This window comes from Eretmochelys imbricata, chromosome 4 (genome assembly GCF_965152235.1).
Source record: "Eretmochelys imbricata isolate rEreImb1 chromosome 4, rEreImb1.hap1, whole genome shotgun sequence".
NCBI classification, from domain to species: Eukaryota; Metazoa; Chordata; order Testudines; family Cheloniidae; genus Eretmochelys; species Eretmochelys imbricata.
The window spans coordinates 140,117,329-140,134,582 of record NC_135575.1 but is presented as its reverse complement, the minus strand read 5'-3'; the positions used below and the strand labels follow the sequence as shown (position 1 = coordinate 140,134,582).

Genomic DNA, 17,254 nt, shown 5'->3' with positions numbered 1-17,254 from the left:
CCCTGTTTTCTATATCCAGAGATAGTAAAGGTAGCACTGAGGCTTTCCTCTTGTCTTGAGTTCCTGGAGCTGCATCTCCGCTCCCAAACCTGCCAGCTCCCTTCACTCTTAAAACCACAGAGGAAGCTGTAGACGTTTGTGATCTCATCAGCAAGCGAAAGGGAGGTGCTGAGCCCTGAACACAGCCCTGGCGGGGGAAGTAGAAGATGGACGGACTTCACCAGCTTGGTGTAAACGCGTGTGCAGTTCTTGGGCCCTGCAGGTTTAAATCAACACAGCGGCATTGACTTTGGTGGGGCAAGGTCAATTTACACCAGCTGGGGATCTGGCCCCCGTCTATCTACCATGTACACATTCTTGGTCAGGAATTGTAAACCTTTTAATTAATACTTTTTTTAAAAATCGTGTTTGTGATTCTCCTTGAGCAAGGGAAAAGAAGGGGATTGAATCCTGTCCTAAATAGAAAAAATGAAAGGTGAGAGGGCTAAGATGCTGTTTGCCAGAAAAACGTGAGGGAAAGCTCATGGGAGACTTCTTCAGGCTTTTTTTGTTTGAAGTTTCCCATTTTGATTGCAATGGGAAAAGGTCTTTTTGCAGAGGTAGGACCCTGATTGAGGTAATTCAGCCAGTCGTCTGGCAGCCCACTTTGCATATGGCAACCCAGTGGCTAAACACTGTGAAAGTTGTTGTGGAAACAATATCTCATTTGCACCAGTGCAGTACCGCCGTGCCCCTCCTTCATGAGGTCAAATCCTCTCAGGAGCTGGCCTCAGATGAATTACTTCACTGGAAACAGGCCACCAATCCCTTCCTTCTCAGGGCTGCCAGGCCACAGGGAGAGATGGATGCATATATTGCATCGACTTTTCAAAGCAGCTTTCGTAGCGTTTGCCCATTAGCATTATACTAGGTGAATGAATGAAAGTATGTTAGTGATTTACGCACATTGCGTAGCGCACTTGCTCAGTGTCCTAACAGCCTTCTACTGCTGCTGGCTAATGGAGATACTCCTTTAGCTCCGGAGGGCTGGGCCTCAGGTGCTGAAGGCCCTAGATTCGGTGTCTAGTGGAGACTTGGGGTAGGGGCTGTTGCAATCCCAGGCATTATTGTCCGGTGGCTAGAGCAGAGCACTGGGAAATGAGAATTCTGAGTTCTGTTCCTGGCCTTTGCCATTGAATCGCTTTATGGCCTTAGCGTCATGTGTTTTCATGTCTCTGCGCCTCGGCTCGCCAGTCTATGCGGTGGATAACCATGCTACCTCCGAGACCCCGAGCCTTCATTTGTTGTACCGTGGCTTGAGAGCTTCGCATGACGGGTGCTGTCAGAGGACACAGGATAATTACCCCGTAGAGCTTGAACGGCCTTTCAAGGATCATGTGTTCAGGGAAAAGAGCTCAAGCGACGTTTCTCATGATCAAAGTGGCTTGGACTGTCTGATGCATAGGTGCTGACTTTTGCTGCCACCGGTGGGTGCTCGACCCCTCTCTGCCCCAGGCCCTGCCCCAGCTCCGCCCCTGCCCTACCCCATTCCAACCCCTTCCCCAAAACCCCGCCCTGGCCCCACCTCCTCCCCTGAGCGCGCTACGTTCCCTCTCCTCCTCCTCCTTCCAAGCATGCCGCCAAACAGCTGTTTGGCGTCGGCCAGGCGGGAAGCGCTGGGAGGTAGGCAGAGGAGCGAGGGTGCGGATCGCTCAGGGGAGGAGGCGGAAGAGGAGGTGGGGTGGGGGTGGGGGTGGGAGGGGAGAGCTTGGCTGCTGATGGGTGCAGAGCACCCACTGATTTTTCCCCGTGGGTGCTCCAGCCCTGGAGCTCCCACGGAGTCGGCGCCTATGGTCTGATGGGACAATGGGTGGTGGCAGCTGTAGCTATGGAGTTCTTACTGGGAACTTCAGAGCGAAGCACTGTCCAGCCGTGGTTACTAGGGCTGCTTTCCCCATGCTAGGACAAGGGATCGCCAGACATCTAGGGATCTCCAGCCCTGTGCAGAGGTGCTGTGGAGTGGGATCATGACAATGGTGGTTCTTAATTCTCTCCCTGCCGAATGGGATTGTGACCCTGAGCGGTGGTGGTATCGGGAGCTTTGCTTTAAATGCCAGGCACCCACTGAGCACTGCATGTACTAGCTTGTTCCCTCTGGAGTGATTAGTGCTGACAGCATTGTGATATCCAGCACAAATCTGGGACTGTTTCATTGTCCTGTGAGTCAGAGGGACAGGAAGTGGGATGGATCCAAGGAGATCGGAGGTACCCATGATTTTGGGGCTGGCCACTGGCCCCAGTGGGTGAAAGGGGAGGGAGAGTAAAGGTCATAAAGAATATCAAGCAGGTCCACGGGCGGTCTAAAGTCTTGTTTGTCTTTGTGGGCATTAAAGATCTCAAGGAACTTTCATAACCATAGGGGTTTGCTTTGCTGTACTCGGCCAAAATGTCCCCTATCTCTGCTGCCCTCCACCCCAGAGGTGGCTGAATTTTGGTGGGTCTCTCGTGGACAGTTTGTGAAGAACATCACGTCCTTTTTGATGGCAGACATTCCTGTCGCCAAGAAATCGTCTCTGTTTAAATCTCGCCCCCACGCTCTGGATTGCACTTGGCTCTAGTTACACTGGGGTAAAGCTGCACTAACCGAAGCCAGTGGAGTTACTCCTATGCTCCCCCAAAGAGAAAAGAGCACGGCCCCCGCTCTTGACACGTGGGGCACTAAAGGTCACACTGCCCGATTTTAGCTCCCTTTTAATTGCCAGGCGGTGCATGAGGTGGGAAGCCACAGCTTGGTCAATGCCAGCTGATCGGCCCAGGCAGGGGCGGGGCAGGCGAGGAGTGGGTGGTCCCAGAATCCACAAGTACTTGTTACAACTCAGCTGGTTGCAAAATAAGAAACCGGGAGGGAGGGAAAAGGTTGGCTGCTACTTTTTGCTGCTGTTTGTTTTTTTCTCTTTCTGCTTTTCCCTCTTTTACTGTGGTATAAAATAGACCAGGTGGGGCCCAAGGGCATGGAAGTAACCTACGGATTTAGGGCGAGGTCTTCAGCAGATGTAAATCAGTGCAGCTCCGTTGACTTTACACCCGCTGGGGATCTAGCCCTCAGGGTCTGATCCTGCAAGGTGCTGAGTCCCCTCAGCTACCACTGAACTCACTCTGTGGGATCGGGCCCTTAAATAGCATCATCCTCGTTAGGATGTGTCCCAGGTGCCCAGCACCATGGTAGAGGGTCTGGATGGGAACTCCTCATGGATCGCCCTTCGTTTGGGGATGTGTTGTGGCTGTGACTCGTGAGAGCTTAGCTCCCTGCCATCCTTGGAGAGCCCGGGTGCTTTGGGTCCAGCCTGTCAGAGCAGAGGGAAGGGCCCAGGACAAAGGTGGAAGAGGCAGGAGGAAGGTGGGGGAGGTCAGAAGTGAAGAAGAGGAGTGGCTGCTACAGGGGGAGGGGGATGAATGGAAGCAGGCCAGGAGACGCACGCGCTCTGGGTTCACGTCTCCTGCCACAACGTGATGGTTGCCCTTGTCTCCCGTCCACTGTTACTGTGCAATGGTCACTGTTCATAGCGCTGCCCGATGGCGGTCACCGCACACAGGCAGGGCCCTGCCGGGAGGACCACTTGGGCCGGAGCCCGGCGCCGCGGAGTGCTGCTCCTTGCGTCTCCCCCTGCTCTCCAGCCTCCGCTGCCTCCCCTGAGGGCCCTGCCCAATACCCAATTGCTCTTGCATGTTGGAGCCTTTTCCTAGCACCCGCCTCAATTCCTGCCTGCTGCCCAAGAGGGTGAGTCACTGCCACCTGGAGGAGTCTCCAGAGCACGTCCTCCCCCATCCTCTGGGTGGGTGCAGCGAGCCGCCTCCTGCCAGCGCCTAGGGGAGGATGGGCGTCCGTCGGCATCTTCTATCTGAATCCCAGAGATGGGGAGGACCTCGGGAGCTCTCTAGTCTCTCCCCCATTCCAGCCAGTGCATGAAAGTTATCTCTGAGCCCGAGGGAATTACTCCGTGGCCTAAGCAGGAGATTCCGGCTCCATGGATTCCTGGGAAACAAACATTCAGCCCCCTGCAGAGCCATCTCCGACCTCCTCGGCGAGCCTGGTTCTGTGCCAAGGGCTCTGCATGGCTCTCTCAGAGGAGATCTTAACCCTGGCTCTTCTCTCTGCACGCTAGAAATCCTGCAGGGCTTATGACGAGCTGCCCGCTGTCTTCGACCACGTCCCAGCTCCCCCAGAGGTGGCTGCATTTCAGTGGTGGAGAACGTAATTTATGTGTTTGGGGCCAGGCCAAGGCCCCATGTACTCAGCAACAAGCTGAATTCTGTGGCAAGAGCCCTCGATTCTGCAGTAGTTTTGTTTTCATTCAAATCCAGATGTTTGTTGAGATACAAAAATTCATATTGTGAGATCAGCACAGCAGCTCCTGGGTCATTTATCCTGTTGCTGAATTCAGCTCACTCATTGTCCCCAAAGCTGCAGTTTTGGATGCCAAAGACTTTTCCATGGACCATGTGTAGCTGCATCCCAGAAATGGCTGGAGGGATGCTGGAGGTTTGGGTCGCTAGGTGAGAGGCAGATGGGGCTTTTGGCACCTGGAGAGGCAGTCTGGGATTGTGGGCATAGCACGGTAGCTGGATGTTTCTGCCAAACTGATCGGTGGTGAAATAGCTCACAGGGTTAATATTCAGACTGCCCTCTTCGGCTCTCAGTTCAAACCTCTTTGATGGTTTCAGGCTCTCTGCACACTCAGGCAGGCATCTCTGCATTGGGTCACATTGCCAAGGTTTCCTTTGAAGCCAGGAGGGCTAGAGGGTGTTTCAGAAATGGAAGCGGAGACTGGTCCACAAGGGGCGGATTCCACTGCTAGAGTATGTGGGTCCATGTGCGCAGAGCTTGTGCAGCCCTCGGGGGTCCTGCAGGATGACAGTGCTGTGGCCAGAGCAGTGTGGCCTATCAGAGCATATTCTGCAGCCTGGTCTAAGTGCCCCATGAGATGGGGCCTCCATGTCCTGGAGAGACGATTCCCCAGGCTAACAGGCCGGGCCATTAGCAATTTTGCTCAAGCTCATCCCATTCCTCCCACCACGCTCCCTCCAGCTTGGACCACCCTGGCTGGCTCCTCTCCAGGCTTGGAGCTCCTCCGAGGAGCTCTGGCCTGTAGGCTGCAAGGGGAGGAACTTGGCCATCTTTGCTCTCCCACCTCCAGTGGGGTCATTCCTGTCTAACCCCCTTCACTTCGCTCCCGGAGACGCCCGTCCTGCCCCACGCAGGAGCCCCCTGAAAGAGGCAAATGCCGCCTTCGCTTGGGGTTTTAAGACGTTCTGTCTCTGTTCCCGAGTCTTGTCGTCCGTTCAAACAGCAGGAAGCCGTTTGTCAGCGCGGGGCTGGGTGTGTCGCAGTTGCAGGGCTGCTGAGAGATCGCAGGCAGCTGTGGGAAAGTGACTCACTGGGGGGGCCAGGGTCACCCGGGAGGTCTGTGGCAAAGCAGGGCAATGAACCCAGGTCTCCCAAGGCCTAGCTAGTGCCCTAAGCACTGGCCCCTCCTTCTGCTTTGAAACATGCCACTTCTGCAGATTGCTTGTCAGCCGGGGGGCTGGGTCCTGCACACAGGCCCCTCCCTCTGCCCTGCCGGTATCACAGAGACGGGGAGTGAGCCGACCCCCAGGCACCCTCCCCCATCCAAAACTCGGATCCTGGTTTTGTTCTGAGGCTCTGAAAAGTTTGCTTCTCTCCCCCCTACCCCAGTGATATGTAAATGTTTGGCTCCCTCTGCACGTTGGGGGTTGTTTTCTTGTTTGATTCCCACCCTCCCGCCCCTCTGCTGTGCAGAGCGCGTTCGCAGGGACAAACGCACCGTGATGCCCTACTGCAAACCTTGCCGGCTGATGCTGCTGCCTCAGTGATATTTCATGCCTGGCAGCGGCGGATCCATGGCAATCAAGGGGTTAACTCCAGCTCAGCTTCTCTCTTCTGCTCCTTGGCAGGGCTGTAAATTTGGCTGTTTGTGTCAGAGGCCTGGGCTGCATATCCCCCCCACATCCCCCTCCGCAGGTAGAGGGTAATAGCCTACTTCTGCTGCCAGCTAAGGGCATTGTTCCTGTAACTTAAGTGGTAGAGGTTTGTGCTTTGGTGCTGGGTTCAAACTCCGCTCGGGCCCTGTGGTGGAGATTGTGCCCCTGGGGAGACTAATGGAGGAATGAAAACTGGGGAAGGGGTGAGCTTCACGCCCCAGGCCATGGCATTGGGGAGTTTTCTTGTTGGGACCTCTCGCTCTAAATACTATGCCTCAGGAAAGAGACCTCACTGACTCTGACTGTGTTTTGTTTTATTTCTCCTGACTCATCCCACGTGGCCCCCAGCTTAAGCCTACCTGAGTCTGTCGTGCCCCAGGTCCGGCAGCTCCCAAAGAAGGGGGGCAGGCAGATTTGGACTTGGGCATCCTTGACAATCTTCAGCCCCGGCCTGCATTGGTCAGGGATGGGTGGTGGGTGGGTGGGGGAATTGTAGGAAGTCCAGCTTCCCTGGAGTTAGTTCTGAAATCCCCTCTGGCCTTAGGAGTTGAAACCCAGACAGCCCCTTCTCTGCAGCTCCCTCTGAGTTCCTGCCCCATTTCTCCAGCTCTGGGGTGGGATCACCCCCTCCTTCCCTACTGCTGGAGCAGCAGGACCCTGCCACTTCCCCACTGCCCTCCCGCCTCAGATCTGGCCCAGCGGCCCGGATCTCCGTTCCCCTTGCCTCCATCCCCCCAAGGACGTTACGGGAGTGTCCCATCAGCAGACAGCCTGTGCTGAGATGGGAACCCGAGGGGAGGCCAGAAGGGGCAAAGCACTTCTGGCTCAGAGGCCTTTGGAAAGAAGCCAGAGGTTGTGATCCATGCTCAACGTATGTCTCCTAATCCCAGAGCCAGAGAGGCAGGGGAGCGGGGTCCAGTCAGCAGCCAACCCTGGGGCCGAGCCGCGCTCCTCTCCACGCCAGGCAGGTCTGTGAGCAGGCCCCGGGTCCGCGCCCCTCTCTGGGCTAACGATGATTGGGGCCGGGGGGGGGACAGGGAAGCCCACAGCCTTGGTTTTGAATGGCTCCCTCTGTGCGGCTGCCTCAGTTTCCAAGACAACAGCACTGGGGCAGGGGCTCAGGGTTTGGCTTATGCGCTCTAGGCTCCCCTAGCCCTCTCCCCTTCCCCAGGCCCGGCTCTCCTCTACCGGCCTACCCCTGCCCGCCCCGCTGCTCCCCGATTGACCCCTCCCAGCTCCAGCTCCCCCCCCCGTTTGCCTGGGTGTGTCTAGTTGTGCGAACACGTAGCGAGGTGAGCACACGCTCAGAGGCGTGTGTCTGCGTGTACGGCTGCGGTTGTGGCCGCGTTTGTGTTGTGTGGATCTTCACGTGTGCGCGTCCGGGGACGTGTCTGTGTGCAGTCCCTTGGGGCGTCTGCCTGCCGGGACGGCGGCGCTGGGATTCGGCGGGAGGGGCGCCATGCCAACGCCACGTGCCCAGCGGGAGGGGCCTGCAGGGAAGGAATCTGCGTTGAGGCTCTCGGTAGAGCCACAGGACCGGTGCAGCCAGAGCAGCGGCCGGGCAACCCTCCACTGAAGCGGCCCTGCTCCCGCGGCCCAGCCTGTGCCAGGGGCGGCCACCACCGGGCCGAGGCGGGAGCCTCCAGCCCAGTCTGACTGGCCAGGCGGCCGTCAGTGCCGGCAACAGCCGTGTTTTCTGTGCCGTGGACGCACGTTGGCCGCCAAGCAGCCGTCAGGTGGCCCTGGGTGTCGGTCACTCCTGACCTGGTCTGCACTCGCCGGGAGCAGAAAGGCCCCAGATCGGATCCTCCAGCCCCCACCTTTTACTGGCTAGTCCTTGCCCCTCTTAGGCAGTAAAATAAGGAGGGGCTAGGAAGACCTGGGACTGCTCACCGGGTTCTCTTGTTCTCTCCCAGCAGGCTGCTGTCGCCGGACTACACCGAGACTCACTACTCAGCCGGTGGGCAGCCGGTGACGCTGTCTCCCAACTACACCGTGAGTAGGGTGCCCAGCATTGCCAACGGCAGAGGTTTTGCAGTCGTGCTGGTGACTCCTTCCCTCTGAGTCAGCGCTGGCCCAGCGCCCGGTTCGGGGTGATGTGCTCCTGGCGGCACCGTCCCTTGAATGACCTGTAAAGCTCAGGATCTGTCCCGTTGTGGGCATTGAGGGTCCGGTGGCTCTTTTTGCAAACCTGGGCGTGTTTGTCCCAAGCAAATTCCATCCAGCTCAGGTTATTACATTCTACCTGTCTATAGCCCCCCTGTAAAATATGGCATTCTTCACTTCCTGTCCCAAACTATTGTGTGGTGCTACTGTTAAACAGCTGCCGTGATCCACCCCAGAGGTGGCTGCATTTCTATGGTGGTCAAAGGGATACCTGTGTAGCGCTTGTACCTAATCTGGGGAAGGGGGTGGAAAAGAGAGATTTTTACGGTGTGTGCCTAGACGGCCCATCTGGACTCAGGGAATGTTGTGGGGTGGTCAGATATCATGATGAGTGTCTAGAGAGCTAGCTGGACAGCTTCGTGGTTGTACAGCGCTTTGGGGTCTTGTGGGATGAGAGGAGCTGGGCAAATGCAGAGGTCAGGTAGTTGTCGTGTCTGCCCAGTCATTAATGGAAGAGACTGTCCTTAGCAGGTGTAAATCAGGATCATTGAAATCACTGGAGCTTGCTGATTTACACCAGCTGAGAATCTGGCCTCTATCTCTCTAGAATCCCTGCCGCCAGCATCTTTCACCAGCACTGCACTAATCTGCGACACTCCACCTCTCACACCTCCTCCCTCTCACCAGCTTGTATCCTATCGCCTCCAGATGGGATCTGGTGACCCTCCAGGGGTGCAGGCTGGTAAGAATGGAGGACAGCACTGGCTGTGAGGGTCACCCCTTCACTATAAGTCACAATACAAGTCAAACCACAGAGAAGAAGGATGGTCCAATGGCCAAAGCTCTAACCCGGCACTTGGGAGACAGGGGTTCAGTTCCTTGCTCTCCAACAGCCTTCACCTTGGGTGACTCACTTAGCCTCTCTGTGCCTCGGTTTCCCCCCCTCTATCATGGGGATAATAGTACTGCCTCCCAGAGGTGTTTGGGAGGGCTAGATAAGTCCCATAGATGCATACTCAGGCTTCCATCAGGGCCACAGTGCAGGATGTGTATGGTTTGTGGAGATTTCTGCGGGACGTGACTGTCCCTATTTGCTTGCGTGCTCTTTGAGAAGCCGCCGTATTACTCTGGTTTCAGGAGTCCTGCTTTATTGGGGGTTGCTTATGGCAACCAGAGACTAGGGGATCCCCTAAAGTAATAGTATAAACCCCTCCCAGCTGGGTTCTTGGGCATTGAATGGTCATTAATGACTTCAGGTCGGCTCACTGTCCCCGTCTGACTCTGTTCCTGTCGGGGAGCTGCTCGACTCCCGCCCTGAGGCAGTGCCCATGGAAACACCCATAAACCAACACGCGCTGTGGGAATGGAAATAGGCACTCAGCGATTGAGCGACTTGAAGCAAAGCTGGCGAGTGTAGCGGCGGGAATGGAACCCAGGAGTCCTGACTCCCAGACACCTACTGTGACCACCGGACAGCACACCCTGCCCGTGTAGTTCCACAAGGCTGACATGGCTGTTCTGTTGGGGGGCCTCCTCTTCGGGAGCCTCCGAGGGCTGTGGCTGGTTTACCGCACAGATTCTCAAAGGGTGTGAGTGCTGCAGCTCACTTCACCACCGCACTGGGGTGTTGTGAGGATACATGCATTAAAGACTGTCAGATCCGACTGCACAGGGGCCATCCAAGCCCCTTAGACCGACAGTCTCCTTACCCAGAGCTGCTCTTTTCATGTCTTGTCTGCGTAGTGCTGGGAACTCTGCTCTCCTGGCTAGATTCCCTTTTCATTCTGTCTGCCTAACTCCCAGACCTTAGGTGCTATATTCTTCTGCAGATGGCTGACGATGGCTTTCGAACCTAAAACGTCTCCTCAGCATTTCAAACTTTGCAATTCAAACAACGCAGGGAAAACACTTACAAATTTTGTGACATCTCCCCCTGAGTTTTTAACCAACTCTAAAAGTAAGAAAGAAAGAAAGAAAGAAACACGCCACATTTTGTAAAACAGAGGAAACATTGGGGGGAAAAATTTCACCAAATTCCCTCTCCTGTTTGTTTTGCTTTTTGACCAGCTCTCTGCTTTTCAGATCCTGTCCTAAATTTCTGGGCTCTGTTGATTAGCAGCCCCATTCCACCCCAGAGGTGGGCACAGTGCCCTTTGCCATGTATCCCTTACCTGCACTCTGGCATGGCACTGTGAGGGTCGCCTGTCAGCTAACCTTGCCCAAACTGGGGAAGAGGTGGGTGTAGGAAAGACAGCTTGATTTAACAGACGGAGTCCCTCTCTTTAGGCTCCCACCGACAGGCTGGGCAAACAGCCCTGAAGTGAAGCTGTCTTAGTGAAAGGAAGCGGGTGGATGGATGGAGCCAGGGGGAAATTCAATCCCTCGCAGAAAGCCTGCTGCACCGATTCTGCAAGTTGCCTGGTGTTATGGGCACAGATTCCAGGGCAGGGGAGCTCAGTCTGAATACCTCAATAGCCAGACCACAGCGCTGTTGCTGGATGCCTGCTGGGCAGCCAGCCTTGTGCTGACTAAAGAACCAGGCTTAAAAACTTGGTTTATTATTACTGGTATGACAGGAAAGCCCAGGGGGCATAACTGGGATCAGGGTCCCATTGTGCTAGGTGTTGTACAAACCCAGAGCGAGAGAGAGTCTCTGCCCCAAAGGCAAGCCAGACAAAAGGTGTGTGTGGGGGGGAAACTGAGGCACAGAGAGGGGGAAGTGACTTGCCCAGGGCCACACAGAAGGTCAGTGGCAGAGCCAGGAAGAGAAACCAGGACTCCGGCCTCCCAGACCTTCCCCCAGGACCACACTGCCATCTAAAAACAAAACTGGATTCTGTTACAAGCCTGGATCCTGCTGTCTGGTTTCAAGCCCCATTGATTTCAGTGGCGAGCTCCGTTTAGCAGCCGGTGGCACAAAGCCATTGCTGTCTGGCCAGGCAGCATTAGTAGGGGCCAGGCTAAACTAAAGATATTTAAAAACCACGCTGGAGCCCCAGTGCACCTCACGTCCAACGCATTCAGGTCCGTTTCTCTACGGGCGGAGGTGATCGTAAATCCCACCCACACACTCCTACCGGCCAAACGTGGTGTTGGAAACCAGCTTGTCTGGCACCAGGCTTGAACTGTGGTTACAGCCACGGTTCTGTGGCCAGGGGAGATGGGGCTACAGGCTTCAGAGGAGCCAGTGAGTCTGCCCCATCCACCACGCCCTTGCTGTCATTTAGGCTTTTGTTCTTTCAGCCTACCCATCTATCGGAATCGAATCTATCGCCCCGGGAGGTTAGAGCCTCAATATTAAGCCTTTTTCTTTTTCTTTTTCTCTCTTTTTTTCTCCAGTGATCCCACAACCCCACTTTAAGATATTCTGTCACCAGGGCACCATCCCTCCATCTCTAACGTGTGATAGTCTAAGCAGCCTGTCCTCAGGGTATCTGTCTCCCACTCATCTCCCACACCCCAAATCACAAAGCTGGCCCAGAGCATGGTTTCTCCAGACCCATGGAACCCTGCTTCTCCTCCCTTCCCTGGGCCAGGCTGCTGGGGGCAGGCTCCTCCGGGCTCGGGCTGTGGTCTGAGGACATCGGGATGCCAGGTCAGCGGAAAGCGTGTTCCCCGAAGCTCAGGTTTGCTTTGCTGGGCCCGTGCAGATCCCGCGGAGCTAGTTTTCCCTCCACTGTGGGTGCAGCTCTCTCAGGGGCAGCTCTGCCCCGTCTCCCCAAGTCCCCCGCGAGTGGGCACAGTTCAGCCCCCAGACAGCTGTGCACTGAGGGTGCCTGCTTTGAAATGTTGGGCCCCGATGTGCAGACGTAGGCCCCCCGAGGCTGATAACTGGACACCCTCCCCTCCCAACATGGCTCGCCATGGGCCTGCTTGTGTGAGGAGCTGGGGTGACCTGTTTTCCCTGGCAGTGGGGCTGACGCATGTATCGTTAGGAATGTGAGCAGCACACGGCTGCTTGTGTCTCTTGGATGGGATACGGCACCTCCCATCCCAGGGAAAGAGAAACACGCAGCAGAAGGCAGCTGCTTTCCTCCTGCCCCCGTTCTCCTCCCGCTCCCCGATCTGGTCTCCCCACACAGCCTGCCTCAGGCCTTCCTGCCCGTCCGATGGTGTCTCACTCCATCCCCCCGCCTCGTGCGTATCTGCCTTCCTTGTACCGCACGGCAGCTGGCCTTCAAATTGTCCTCACTGGCTGCGCCGCAGCTTGACGGGAGATGGTAGTTAAAGCAAGGGACAGGAGTCGGAAGCCCCTGGTTCTGTTCCCGACTCTGTCACTGACCTGCTTCGTGACCTTGTGCAGGTCACCGCTCCGCGCCTCAGTTTCCCCATCTGTAGAGTGGGCATAATGATACTCATCCACTTTCGTAAAGTGAAGTGAGAATTTAGTTCAGGACTCCCGAGTCCAGTGAACTTTGGGATCCAGATTCATGGTGAGTCTGGCTTTGTTCTAGCAGCTGTGTGGGGTTTATTCTCTGGGGCGGGGATTATTTCCCCTATGGGCTGCCTGACGTATGGCCCAGAGCTACAGGAGCAGGGTGCTCTAAGTGAGAGAGCTCTGATCACCTGCGCCCTGGTCCAGCTCACATGGAAGTCATGGCGAAACGCTCATTGCTTTTGATGGGAATGCGATCAGGCCTGGACAGGACAAGTGGCTGAATTTGGTACAGTCCCTCACACAGCCTACGGGGGGTGCAGACAAGGTGTGTTGAATTCCCTATCCTTAGATGGACTGGATTGGCGGATGACATGATTTAGTCTTGATTTAGTTGGGGCCACAGCAGGGTTGGTTTGTCACCGAGCAGTGGGTGGGAATAGCAAGCAGCAGGGTCTGTCTGTCTGATGGCCAATGGTAGCCAATCACTGCTGTCTGTTTCCCTTTCCCCAGGATCACTGTCATTACCACGGCCATGTGCGAGGGTACCAGGGCTCCTGGGTGGTTCTCAGCACCTGCTCGGGGATCAGGTAAGGAGGAGAGTTTGGCATGCAGGTGCGGGGGGGAACTGGGGGCAGGGTGTGGGCTCAGTGTGTGACACACAATGGAGGCGGAAACTCCTGGCAGGGAAAGCACAGTTCATACATCGTAGTCAAGGCCCTTGTTCATCCTGGCCAAGCCGTTGAATGTGGCCTGCAAAGCCTGGACCCCCCTGCCCGCTGACTAGACCACTGCTCTTCGCGTTCACACAGGGAGCTTCTCTGGCCTGTGTTGTGCAGCACATCACACTCCCGGTGGTCCCTTCAGACTGTGAAACTATAAAACATCCTGCTTCCAAACTCCTTTCGACCAGGGGCCCAATCAACTCCCCAGCTCACAGCAGCCATAACAAAACCAACAAGGAAAACTCCAAGTGAAGCCAACGCACCTACCGTGCCAAGTGCGTTCTCCGCTGTTTGTCTGTGGCAGACGCAGCGCTCGGGAAGCAAGCGAGGCGCTACGCTGCACTTGATCTTTCATCGCTTCCCTTCCCCAGTCACGGCACTGGTGCAAAGGACGCCGCTGTAGACAAGACCGTCAGATCATCTGGACGCAGTTGCCCTGATGCCTCAGTGATGGGCACAGCATAAGAAGATGGATGGCTAGATAGAGACTTTGGGCCCATTTCTCCATTGCCTTGTGCCTTCGTGCGCCATTCTGACCTGGGGGTCTGTTACAGGCGCTCCGCCCTGACGAAATTGACGACGCAAAATGCAGGGCGGTGGAGCACTGGGCTCTTTGTCCATAAAATGCCAGACACACAATAAACGATCTTCTCCAGCAGCAGCTGGTAGGATGGGTCTGGAATCGCCTGTGGAACTGGCTCGCTTTACGATTTAACTCCCCTCTGCCATTTTCATATAAAAGGCCAACGCGCCAGGCACGGCCCCGAATGGCAGAGCCCGTGTAATTGGCTAGAGGTAAGGACGGAGCTGTCTCCCAAAGCTGGAGTCCTGTGGCAATTTACCAACAGATCGAATAGCAATGGCTGATGCTGGTAGCGTTTTAGATAAAGTGAGGAGGGTTGAGGGGGAGGCTGTCTAAACAGTCGGTCTGTCTGTCCAGGTCTTTGCCTCTCACTCGTCACTGGGAGCATGAAGGCAATGTGGCCTAATGGATAGAGCACTGGACTGGGGCTTAGGAGACCTGGCTATTCCTATGACCTATTTCTATTGCTGGCTCTGCCACTTGCCTATAGGTGACCCTGGGCGAGTCACTTTCCCACTCCGTGCCTCAGTTTCCCTATCGGTATAATGGAGCTAATGATACTGACCTCCTTTGAAAGCGCTATGGAAGAGCTGGGGATCAGCGTCCAAATGCCTAGGTGGTTAAATAACGAAATCTGGCAGGGCTGCCAGCTTGGGAGGAGGAGGAGAAACTGTACCCTATTGTTCAGTGCTGCCCTTAGCTTTCTGGTGACAGCAGGAGGATTAAGGATATGGCAGATTCTGAGCCACATGTTAAACTATCCAAGCAGGTGAAGTAATTGCCCAGCAATGCGCACATGTGATTTCGATTTGATGGGGGAATGTTATGGATGTTGGGGCCAGCCCCTCAGCTGGACGGCCTGGGTGTCGGCTTTCATCTGACACAGGATTCGTGCCAGAGGCTGCAAACTGACCGAGACAGCGGTGGAGGATTCGTCAGCTGGGGGTTTCATTTGATGTTTGTTCTCCTTTGTGCCATAAAGATGCCAAGGTCTCTGGTGTCTGCAGGGGTCTGTTTTCCAGCACTCTGGGCCCGCTCTCCTGCTCAGGCATGCGCCCTGGCTTGCTGTGGTTGCTTGGGGTAAATGGCTTTGCATGAGCACCAGATTCCTGGTTCAGACCCTGCATTGCCAGCAGCTTGGAGTTTGCATGATCTAGCTGGGTGTGCAGGCTCCCTGGTGGGGAGTGCTGGGGCAGGGCTGGGGGCGAGCTAGCATGAGAGACCTTTGTTACTGCCGGTGGGCCAAAACGGTTCGGATCAAATCCGTAAGGAGCGAGCTAGGCCCCTAGTTACAGAGTGAGCTGATCCTTTCCAAGGCACGAAATTGCTGGATCCATTTATTCACAGCTGTTTATTCATTCGCTTGTCCGTCGGCATCTCTTCCCCCATCTCTCTGTCTGTCTGTCTTCCATCTGTCCCACCTCTCCAAATGCCTGCCCTTCACCCTAACCCTCCATCTGAATTTCTCTCGCATTGTCTCCCGCACCCACTTCTGACTTGTGCCACCCTTTCCCCTGGGAACAGCCCCGGGGAACGCTTGCCAAGCAACTCCTGCCTTCCCTCTCAAAGTCTACCCTGACGCCCCCCCTTTCCTGTAGCAGCTGTAAAGTGCTCACGCCACTCTGTGCCTGGTCCGTACTAATCCAGCGAGTGCCTTCAGACTGCACGCCAACAGGCTGTTATGTTGGGCCCCGATCCAGCATCACCTTTCAGCGACATGCAGACATTAACGTGTAGTTAGAAGTCAATGGAACTGCTCATTTTCTACAGCTAGGCCCATGCATAAGTGCTTCGCTGGGTCAGGGCGTCTGTCTCTGCTCTGCTCCCCTGGTTAACTTGGTCAGAGTTGCCCTTTAATTCCTCGTGTGCATGAAGTTCCCTTTCCATTCACGGCTCTCCTCTCTTTATTGCCAGCGGCCTGATCGTGCTGAATGTCAATGACAGCTACTACTTGAAACCCCTGGGGACCCCGGAACCTGAGCATCACATCCTCTTTCGGGCAGAGCACTTGCCAGTCGAAGGCGGGACTTGTGGGCCTAGCGGCCTGTTAGGAAGCAGCGTAGCTGACATTGCCAGACTCGTCAAGCCGGTGCATCAGCGGGTAAGTCTTTGCTTTCCTTTCACTGTCCTGTTAAAGGGTCCTTACCTGTGTGGAGGCAGGTGAGAGCTCTGAGAGCTCGTGGCTCAGCAGGCGGTGGTCTTCCCTCTGGGCTGGGATGGAGCCTGGTGCCCTAGCACGGTGTTGAAGGTTGCCCTGGTTTGGACGAAACGTGAAACTGAGTATTGGTCCAGAAAGATACCACAGCGGGTTCCGCGAGATACGGGGGGGGGGGGGGGGGGGGGCTAACGTTGGTGTCACAGTCCTGTTCCAGATCAGCAAATTGCATCTGAGCCGCCAAGATTTTTTTGGCTGCTCCGTGCCTCAGTTTCCCATTCTCTGACCATTTCCCCATTGCCATTCAATGCACGTGATCTTGAATGTCAAGATCGGGGTTGCCTCAGAATTTGGACTGATTCCTGTCTGTTGCACTGGCTTCCTTTTCCTCCTTTCTGGTGACGCTTGTGATTTGTTGTGCAGGCAAAGAGAGACACCTGGAGGACCCTGAAGTACATGGAGCTGTTCATTGTCGCTGATTACACCCTGGTGAGCACTTAACTCTCAGAAACTGGCTCCAATTGACCATCAGCTGGAGGAACACGGACGACTGTCAGGGAGGGAGGCTGGATGCTGGGACAGCGTGGTCTTTGTCTGTCATTCAGAAGAGCCAGGATCCCTGTCTTTCTGTCAGGTTTTTATTTTTTATCTGTTCTTCGGAATGGCCAAGATCAATCATATCCATCCATCCATCATAATTATATCCACTCTTAATCTTCCAGTGGTACCCAGAAGGTACCCGTCATTATTACTTTATAGGGCCCACAAGTGTGCTGGGTGACATGCAGAGAAAACAGGTCTCTGCCCCCAAGGAGTTGATCTGTAACCAAAATGTCTGACCAATGAGTGGGGCAAAGGCATAGTGCTGGGATAGGAGTGGGGCTGCAGAGGAAACGGGAGCCCTTTGTATTAAAGTTTCCTTTATAAAGGGTTAATAAATGCTTAATGGATATTGTAATAAATGGTTAATTGTTACAGAGGTTTACAGAGTCCAGCAGGTCAATAGGTTGCTAATAACCATGTATAATGCATATGCAGGCACAGATAATGCAGACTCAGTTAGAACAATGGGAAAACAAAATAGGGAACTGGAAAAAAGAGTGATGGCTTGGGAAAAAAATTAAAGCAGACAAAGATAAACTAGACCATCAAGTCATAGAAATGAAACAGTTAATTTGGGATTTGACTAAGGAAAAGGAAGAGAAAATCGCAAGCGTTTCTCACAGTTGGTGCCAGAAAACTCTAGCAACGTTAAAAAAGCAAGTGAAAATACAGGAGCTGCAAGTTGTCTGTGTCAAAAAGAAAAATTTTTTGATTTGGATTTGGATTCC

The 17,254-nt window shown here is 54.9% G+C and overlaps 1 protein-coding gene across 1 annotated transcript in view; it reads left to right on the top strand.

The window, feature by feature from the left end:
• The window catches only part of ADAM33 (ADAM metallopeptidase domain 33), a 75,924-nt gene that overhangs the window by 29,786 nt on the left and 28,884 nt on the right, over window positions 1–17,254 (top strand). Inside the window, exons 4-7 of the mRNA XM_077816040.1 lie at window positions 7,896–7,974; window positions 12,974–13,050; window positions 15,683–15,869; window positions 16,347–16,412. Coding sequence (XP_077672166.1) covers window positions 7,896–7,974; window positions 12,974–13,050; window positions 15,683–15,869; window positions 16,347–16,412 — 409 coding nt within the window. The remainder of the gene's footprint in view (window positions 1–7,895; window positions 7,975–12,973; window positions 13,051–15,682; window positions 15,870–16,346; window positions 16,413–17,254) is intronic.